Source organism: Selaginella moellendorffii, unplaced genomic scaffold, assembly GCF_000143415.4.
Source record: "Selaginella moellendorffii unplaced genomic scaffold, v1.0 SELMOscaffold_80, whole genome shotgun sequence".
Taxonomy (NCBI): Eukaryota; Viridiplantae; Streptophyta; class Lycopodiopsida; order Selaginellales; family Selaginellaceae; genus Selaginella; species Selaginella moellendorffii.
In genome coordinates this window covers 342,881-352,806 of record NW_003314341.1, presented here as the reverse complement: position 1 = coordinate 352,806, position 9,926 = coordinate 342,881, and the positions used below count along the sequence as shown (strand labels likewise).

The window sequence follows — 9,926 nt, the reverse complement described above, 5'->3', positions numbered from 1 at the left end:
CACTTTGCAGTGGAGCTTGCAGCACCCATGGAACTCAAGACAAGGTTACTGAAATTATATCACTGGAATTATTAATAGAGAGGCAAAATGGTATAAACTAAACTAAGGTAACTAACTAAGGTAAAATTCCTCAGTAAAGAATCCCAGATAGTCATTATTTATGCCCAATTAAATATCACTTAAATATGAGATGGATAGATTACATCATATAGAAAAGAAGATATTAATTAATTTTTCAGAATACTATTTTGACTCTTATCTTGCACATGAAACAGAAAATAGTAATATATTTTTAAAAAATTATTTGAAAATAACTAAATATTAAATAATTTTTTAAAAGTAGAAAAACTATATTTAATTTTATTATATTGGAATTACTTTCTATTTATATGTGTGTAAATTTTGAATATAATTTAAATAACCACGGTTTCTGTAAATATTGTGAGGTTGAATTGATTATAATTGAACTTATTGGCTATTATAGAGCATCTATTAATCTATCACATGAATATAAATTAGGATACTTTTTTCCTATAAAATTTATTGTTGTTAATTTAAGTCTTTTTAAACATAATGTCATTGGAGATATTTGTACTACTTCACCAAGGAATTTACGTTGGATTTTTACAAGAAATTTTAGACTATTATCATTATTTTAATTAAATATACATAACTATAAGAATAATTATGATCCTTTGCAGATTAACATCCCTTGGAATCCAAATAATTGTTGACCATATAAGAATTTTATTGAAACTGGACCTTTAGTCAATAGCATATTGTATCCTGGCTCAACTTTGTATTCTATTAATTTAGAATAAAATTGTGCATACAAAATATTTTCGATCAAAACCACTGCAGTTCCTTTTCAATGGAGTAGTGGAACAATAGGGACTATTTATTCTAGTATTATAATTAGATGGTAATTTTATTTATATGGAGTTAATGGTATTTCTTTGGAGTATAAAGTTTTATATTCCCAATACTTGTGCTTTTGTTATTGAGCCTAGTGGAAATGAAATTTTTTATTTGGCAGATAAACAACAATCTATTGTTATTTAATCTAAAAATAGAAAACTAACTCTATCTAGTTGTGAGAGCACAAGGAGGGTGGATTCTTTCTTCCTGCTCCTTGCCTCTACTTTTATTGCCCTTGCTGGAATACCCTTGTGATTGAAATAAATTTACTTAGTCCAATGGTCTCATTGGTGTTGATACCAATAACAAGGGGTGGCTTCACTTAAACACCTGGCTACGGTTTTCTTATGATGATGTTTTTATGGGATGGTGCCAGGTAACACACCCGACCACACTTCTACAGGTGGGACAAAAGAGGATGACAGATGAATAAGCATGAGCAAATGTGGAGGGGAAGTTGTCGAATGTCCACTGAAATGAATCCATTTGAGTAAGGTAATTAGTGAGTTTGCTCATGCTTAATATGTTAGGGTGCTCTTTACGAGTATAGATAGATGCACTATTTTTATTGGTTTACATGGGTGGACTTGCTAATTAATTAAGCTATCCTTACATCATCCAATGGCATTACTTTGGAAGGAAAAACATATATGAATTGATTAGCTGAGATTTTCATTAAAGCTTCAAAGTATTCAAATTATATCAATGAGTGACTAGATGTCACAGAAGAAGGTTTTGCAATCTTTGTTGATGGCTTTTAGTATAGTATGATTGATAAAGTTTTATAATGGGTTTACAAAGGTGATGCAAATATAAATAGTATGTAAATATTTTTATTAAAAATTTTAAATTTCAAAACATCCATTACTCAATGTCCTTTTAGGGACTAAAAAAAGTACAAAGTGAAATTCAAGTGAAACTCTCTTGAGCACGAAAGCCTCCACACTGCTCTTGGTCCCTTCTCCTCCCAAGTGACTCCTTCATGAAGCTAGAGCCACCACTATGCCCTAGGGAACGCAAGACTCTTCCTAGGATGCTCTTCCTCTCGACTGCCAACATATTGAGCCATTTTTTGTTCAACTAACTTCTCCAAAGCCACATCATGATGAAACCTTGGGGTGTGACCCTCTTCCAATATAAGCTGCTAAAGCATGCACCTGTTTGTGAAAATGTTTTAGACCACTTCGAAATATGCCCCATTTTCAAAGAAACTTAGGTTGTTTGCACAAACCCCCTCAATTGAAGCTCTATCACAATAAGATCTGAAATATCTCCACCATGCAGCTCTGTGTCAATCTGACCCACCCAACATCCAAGCAACCAAGCAGAATGAGAGTGATGTGGTGTTGATGCAGCCACCTTCCACTGTTGTGATAACAATCCTTGCCACTATATCCAAAAATCCCCTAAAATCCCCTAAAATCAATCAGATTGTTGATAGTGGTAGTTTTAATTTCAAAATTGTAAGAAGTAATTTAAAAATAATGTTTTACAATTTTAAGCAATTTCTACCAAAGTAGAAAGAAACAGAACTAACACACTAGTGTCTAATCAAAGTTGTCACACACATCCTCCACTATTATTCATTGTTGTAATTGTTGTTGTAGTTATATTTATTGTGGGTGACATTGTAGTTTCAGTTTTTGGTTACATATAAGTTCCACTGCTAATGCCAAGCTCAGAATGTGTTGTCCCTTGTTCACAGTTGCAGTTGCAGCCATAGCATTTCCTACTCTTATGAAATCTCCAGCTTGTGGAACAGTTTTTTGTTCTTGTTTAAAGCTCCTTTCATTGAAGTGGGACTATAATATTATATTTGATATTCATCCACTACCATCACTACCGCTTCTCTAGAACTAGCAACATTGGCAACCAGAGAGAGGAAACAAAAACATTTCCATAATCATATCGTGCAAGCTTTTTTATATACAACTCTACCTATTAGTGCTCAGTTGTCTTCCTCGTTTTTGTCTTCTTGTTTCCTGGATTTGGTGCTCAAAACCTCCTTGCCTCCTTTTGACTGTTCAATGTCCTCGTGGAGCCGATCCATGTCTGCTTGTCTCTTCAAGCCTGAGTTTCTCGGTTTTCTTCTTCTCGAGCTCCACCCTACTCAAACATGCTCGTTTGATAAACCCAAAGAGAAAAAAATACGAAGAAAGATTTACAAATAGTTTGTCCTGTACTCAGTGAAAACCCCATCATTCCAGATCCTGTGATCCCCCACCGATATAAAGTTGTTGTAAAACTCATCCAAAACCAAGCACATGCTCTTGCTGAGAGAGACGCAGCATAACTGCTAACTGAAAAGCCTTTAAGTCTTTCATTCACTGCACCAAGAAATCATTCTTTAAAAACACGCGCCTCAACCTGGCAAGTAGGAAGGTACCTCAACAGAAAACGGTTGCTTCACACACCTGTCTTGTTAAAGGTGAGAATGAAAGGCAGCTGCATCTTGTAGAGAATGCTACAGGCGGAGAGCATGTTTCTCATGAATGTAACTGGGCTGACCGAAGATGTCCACAACGCAGATCACGGACGATGGAAAGGTGCACGCAAAGGCCTCTGTGACGATTGCTCCCGACGCAGACCAAGTAAAAATCTCTATCTGTCCGGGAGTGTAGATGAGCACGTAGTCCACTTCGTTGTCTCTCTTCTCCACGATCTAAGAACAAAACCAATAGGAATTCTTTTGTTTTTAAGTCAAAAAACTAACTGACCTCATCGATCTTCGTCGCGAAGAGATTGAGCGATGTCCATTCAGTCTGTTGCAGTACTCTGGGCCACTGCTTCATGGCGTGAATCTCCAGACGAGGTGATGCATCAGCAGCATCTTCCCACTGCCTACGCAACGGAGGAGAACAAAGAAGGAAATTCTCAACCTGGTGGGAGAGCACCATTCTGATGATGATCAAGACCACTGGCCTCTTGTCAAACACCTCCATTCTTTCATCTTGTTGCGCATATCCTCCGCATCCGTTTGCTCTTCCTCACACTGAAACCGTAGACCTAATCACCTCTTTTCTACTTCTTGTTGCTGATGGTGAAATCCAACACTACGCTCAAAACGTTTGTGAGAGAGGTCCTCGTCGTATATATGAAGCCATGGCCGAGGAGGGACTTCTTAGCCACCACATTGACTAGTTCCTTTAGGAATGCTAGACATTTTTGCATCAATGGTGTAATAAAAATAATTTATAAAATAGAAAAGAAATGAAGAATACTATTTTAACACTACCATTAAAATCAAATATTCAAATTATTTTTAGATTTTATTTCTTTTGAATACAATTAGAAATTAAACCTGAAGTTCACAATGACAAAACAAAAATTATACTTCATTTTGTTATGTTGCAATAACTTTAACCTTCTATATGGAAGTACAGTAAATTTTGAATATGATGAAGATAACCTCGGGTTCTTTAAAAATGGCGAGGTTAGATTAATTATAACAGAACTTATTGATTACTATAGAACATCTATTAGTCTAAATCAAGAATATAGATCTGGCGATGCTCTTCCTATAAGAATGATTGTTATTGATGGTGTTTCAGTATTTTTAAGCCTTTTTATACATAATTTTATTGGAGGTACTTGTAGTGCTTCACCTGGAAAAATTGTAATTTCTAGTAATGAAGTTTTAAAAGCATGTAATGATATTGTTCACTCCATGGAAAGCATATCTGGTTCAAAATTTATAATAGGGGTTTCTAATATTTTTATATTGAAATACTTTACAAACAATTTCAGACCATTATCAATATTGAATTTAAAGAATAACTATTATGATGTTTTGCAAATCAATTCTCCTTGGAATCCAAATAATTGTTGGCCATATAAAAATTCTATTGAAACTGGCCCTTCAGTTCATACCACTTTATATCCTGGTTCTGCTTTATATTCTATTAATAATAAATTTATTTTTATTTTAGACTCAAATTGTGCTTTAAAAATATTTTCAATTGAAACTATTTCAGTTTCATTTCGATGGAGTAGTGGAACAAAAGGGTCTAATTGCATTCTAATATTACAATTAGATGGTAATCTTGTTTTATATGGAGTTAATGGTATTGTTTTATGGAGTATTAACTTTTATATTCCAAATGGATTAACTACGTGTGCTTTTGTTATGGAGCCAAGTGGAAATGCAATGTTTTATTGGGCAGAAAAGCGACAATCTATTTGGTCATCTTATAGTGAATAAAAAATAAATATATACTACATATCTCTCCTCTTGCATAGATGTTTTGATTATACTCGTCTCATTTATTTTTACATTTTTGACAAAGTACAAAAAAACTTAAAGTGTAGGCATGTGATTTTAAAGCAGGTGTTTATCAATAAAAGAGTACAATACAAAAGACTCATTATGATATGAAAGAGAAAAGAACGAAATTGTGTTAAAATTCTTTAGTAAGTACAAAATTCTTAAAACTCTAGTTGATGGAAATTAATCTTTAGTAAGTTAATCCAAACCTATAATATAAGCATGATTTATACAAATCTGGTAAAAAAATCTCATCCAGTAAAGGTATGTTGAAAAGATATAAAAGCAACCAAATATATTAGGATAGATATGAGTGTTTAACTTAGAAAAAGTGTCAAATTGATTAATGAGAAATCAATAAATGCTTGTAAGGGCTTTTAGAAGCGGTTAATAAAGAGTTATTTCGTCACTTTTTTCAATTAGTGTGGTATAATATGTTCTGCAAATTATTAAGGACCTTTTAGTCTTGTAATATTTGTAATGTTGATGATTATAATATTATTATACTCATATTTTCATCAAACTTAAGAAATATTTGATAGCATATGGATCATCTGATTCAGACTGAATCAGATCCATTCATTCTTGTGTCTAAACCCCAAAATAACTGTATTCATATATAAGTAAAATAATATTAAGACATTCTACCAATTGAATGAGCTTTACAACTTTCTTTGGGTAGTGGAAGAGAACTTCAAGAGACAGTCAGAGGCCTCATTCATGTACAATTCACAAGTGACACACAAAGGCCACCATTAGCAGAGCACCATAATAAGGCAAAAGACAGATGGTGGATAGTAACAATCATCATCCAAATTGCTTGCGTAAAGGTGTCATTCTTCATGGCTAAACCATGTAAACAATAATGCAATCAAATATGTTTAGGTTTAAGGTTTAGTATTCACCTTTTACCAACCCTGTAAGTATTCTTGAAAGAAGCATATGCTAATCCAAATATTTAATTTAGGTGTAACTAATTCAAATATATTGTTTTAATTGAATTCTAGTTTAATATTTAGATTGTACTATACTGATTGCAAAAAGACAACTTTATAACTACAAAAAGAAAAAGTTACTATATTTAAAATTTCTCTTTTATATTATGGCTATGATGCCATATACTAATATTAGCATAGTGAGATTTTGGTAGCCGTTAGATTGATTTCACTCGTTCTTATATATAAACTAGGGTTTTTGGGCTAATTGATATATTTCTATATTCTCTTTCCATATTCTATACACTCATATTGATGGAGATGAGGGGCAACTTTGATTGTTCTTGAGGAGTGCTTAGATTTGGGATTTTTTTTTAGATCTAACTTTTGCATTGTCTAAATCTCCCTTTTTTTTTATAGTTTTTCTCACCTTCTTCTCTTTTGGTCTTTCCTTTCGTTCATCTTCATGGCAAAGCAGTAGCCTCCTCCTCCTTTAACTTTGGAGCAGTAGTTGGTGCAATTGATCAATGCTATACAATTGCAATTGAACAATTAGACTCAGTTGATAGCGACATTCATAGCGTGTGGTACAACTCCTGCTTTTACTACTAATCCTTGAGTCCAACCGGAGTTCTTCCGTGGGAATCCTGGGGTGTAAGCAACAAAAAAAAACGACTTGAGAGATTATCTATTGGGTTCAAATATAGAGGGAAAGGGTCTATTAATAAGAATGCACGCCCTTTTCCAATCCGTTAATGGTTTTGGGATACTTGGGGTTAAGCATCTTTGGGTTTGAATAGTATTAGGTTGGGTGACCTCCTGGGAAGTCTAAATTTAAGAGATTACATTTGGTATCAGAAAGGTTTTGGGTTTGACTCTGTTAGTTGGCTAAGGGAATCACACCACATATTGATTAACATTTGGTAGGTCTAGTTTACTTCAGCTGGGCTTGACCCAAGGGGTAGAGTGTCAAGAGAGTGGGGCTCTTGGGAAAGCTGTAACTCTCAACTTCTATTTTTATTCATGAAAAGGGCTCATGAATAAGAATACACCCCCTTTTTCAATCGGTTAAGGGTCTTGGGATATTTTGGGTTAAGCATCCTTGGGTTTGAATAGTACATGGGGATGATGTGTACCATTGATTCAATAACTTCATGGTGATTGATATATATCATTCTTGGGATGATGCTTGGTGTTTGCATGAATTTTCCATGTGTCTTTAAAGGACAATACTATAATGGTACAATGGTTTGAGTGCAGCCACTCGTGAGGATTAAAGCATTCTCCTAGACGTCTTCAAACGTGTATTTGAATATGTCAATAATTGTGACAATGCCTTCCAACAATTGCATCATCTTCAACAAGAGATATTTAAGTCTGTGATGTAATTTGGCGTTTTGTTCCGAAGCCTCTTGCTTCGTGTGAAGCTAAATATGTCAGAGCAGATCAAGTTAAGAATGTTATAGCTAGCATTTCATCAAAATCTTGTAAGACTTATGTATGCATTTGCTTTAACCACCTTTATGTGAGACATAAAATCCTTAGGCCCCAAAGAGGAGCCGAAAGGGTGCCACATGGTAGTGGCTGAGGCGGAAGCCAAATGAGGGTAACACATATAGACTAAAAACTCAAATTTGAAAAGTTGAAAGCAGGAGTGGAACTCCTAATAAAGTGCTTGAGGAATGAGCACGAAGCAAGTAATAAATGAGTCTCTAAAAAAGGGACACAAAAGGACCAACACATGACATGTGGAAGGACCCAAGATGGAGTCCGAGATGGACTTGGGAGTCCGAGATGGATTTGACATGGAGTCTGAGATGGATCCGAGATGGAGTTTGAGATGGACTTGAGATGGACTCCGAGATGGATCCGAGATGAAGTCCGAGATGGAGTCCGAGATGGGGTTCAAGATGGACCCCAGATGCAGTCCGAGATGGAGTCCAAGATGGACTTGAGATGGAGTCCGAGATAGAGTCCAAGATGGACTTGAGACCGAGACCGAGATTGAGTTTGAGTCTGAAATCGAGACCAAGACCGAGACTGAGTCTGAGACTAAGACCGAGTTCGAGTCCGAGTCCAAATCAGTGGTACTCAAGTCAGTGGTACCTTTGGGTGTCGATCATGGGATTAGACATATGGAGCACTTGGACCAAGTGGAAAGGTTAAGTGGCAAGGATGCCATTCTTGAGGCTAGCAAGCCCCAAGTCCGGAATAGGACTTATGGAGGTTGTGAGTGAGACTCCTCCAAATGGTTGAAAGTGTGGTTAAGTGACTAAAGTAGAATGGAAAATTTAGTCGCTAACACTTTGATGATGCACAATTTTATGAGATGTCGCCTCTTTCACTTCTCACTATGCATCCTTCAACTCCACTTTCTGTGGGAGATGGTCCTGTTCCAATGGAGATTGATATTGCTATTACCCGAGTTCAAAGATAAGGGCGAGAATGTGGTTATGGCTATGATGTTTGCTGTTAGGCATATAATGAAGTTGGTCATACTTATCAGCATTATTGGCATTTTCCAAATTGGTGACCTCCATCTTGGGTGGAAACCTTGGTGTCAACAACATCCTATTAGTACTGCTATAATAGAAGGTCTAGATACTAAGATGGTTTTGAGAAATTAGGAGTCACTAACATCCTACTGGTACTACTGCAATAGAAGGTTTGGACACTAAAATGCTTTTGAGAAATTAGGAGTCATGTGAGTAGCGAAAGGACCTTGTGCAAATAAGTCAATGACCTTTCCATTTTTCTTTTGGAAGTACAATCAAGGGGTTCACTCAGCACTAGTTCATCTAGTGTTTACTTTCCATACTCATTTTTGGCTATGCATTAAGCCTTATAACTTGGGATAGTTTTTTTATTCTTCTCTCCATGTTGGTTGATACAAGCTCGAACTTATCTTCTATTGTTAAGCCAATTGCCACACATTACTATATATATTTGCATCATGCAGCAGAGTTAATTTTCATTCTTTATTTTAATAGCTATACACACATTACTATCTATATTTGCATCATGCAGTAGAGCTAATTTTCATTCTTTATTTTAATGGCTATACACATGCATGTGCGTATGGGTGACCTCGAGTTTGAGTTGCAGTTATTGTGGGTGGTGTTGAGTCAAGTTTTTGACTTCATCCTTGGTATGGATTGGTTGCAGAGGAGGTCACCCAGCCCAATACTATTCAAACCTAAGGACACTTAACTTTAAATATCCCAAAACTTTTAACTGATTGAAAAAGGGGATGCACTTTTGTTTATAGACTCTTTCCCTTTATATTTGAACCCCATGGATTGTCTCTCAAATCATTCTCTTTAGTTGCTTACAATCCATCATGCTTCCTTGTAAGTTCACACCCTCGTGAATGGAAGTTAAGAGCCACAACTCTCCCAAGAGGCCCATTCTCTTGACACTTTACCCCTCGAGTCGAGCCCAACCAAAACAAATTAGACTTGCCATATGTTAATCAATATATAGCATGATTCCCCTAAACTAATCAATCGAGTCGGACCCAAGACCCCTTTGATACGAAATCTAAGCTCCTAAATTTAGACTTTTTAGGAGGTCATCTAGCTTAGTACTATTCAAACCCAAAGACACTTAACCCCAAGTATCCCAAGACACTTAACTAATTTGAAAATGGGGTGCACTTTTATTCATGGGCCTTTTCCCTTTATATTTAAACTTTATAGATCATCTCTCAAGTTGTTCTTTTTGGTTTTTTACAGCCAAGTGTGACTTTGAGGCTTCTCCCCTTTATTTCATATTTCTTTATATTTCTTCTATTCCTCTCACTTTAATTT

The 9,926-nt window shown here is 35.5% G+C and overlaps 1 protein-coding gene across 2 annotated transcripts; it reads right to left on the bottom strand.

The window, feature by feature from the left end:
• Positions 1-3,215: 3,215 nt before the first annotated feature.
• Positions 3,216-3,866, bottom strand: LOC9663002 (GPN-loop GTPase QQT2). Of its 2 annotated transcripts, XR_002990489.1 has the most exons (3): positions 3,636-3,866; positions 3,305-3,580; positions 3,223-3,245 (listed from the first exon to the last, which is right to left on the bottom strand). XR_002990489.1 is itself a non-coding variant. In XM_024661178.1 (2 exons), the coding sequence occupies exons 1-2, from the start codon at positions 3,858-3,860 to the stop codon at positions 3,383-3,385; spliced, it is 423 nt and encodes a 140-aa protein (XP_024516946.1). In that variant the 5' UTR covers positions 3,861-3,866; the 3' UTR covers positions 3,216-3,382. The 2 variants fall into 2 exon arrangements, 1 of the variants encoding a protein (XP_024516946.1); XM_024661178.1 differs by having other exon boundaries at positions 3,216-3,580.
• Between the last annotated feature and the right edge of the window lie 6,060 nt (positions 3,867-9,926).

Coding starts and splice junctions, on each gene's coding strand:
- LOC9663002 (XM_024661178.1), bottom strand. CDS start 3,860: ATGGAGGTGTTTGACAAGAGGCCAGTGGTCTTGATCATCATCAGAATG. Junction 3,581..3,635: donor TCGCGACGAAGATCGATGAG/GTCAGTTAGTTT, acceptor TTTTGTTCTTAG/ATCGTGGAGAAGAGAGACAA.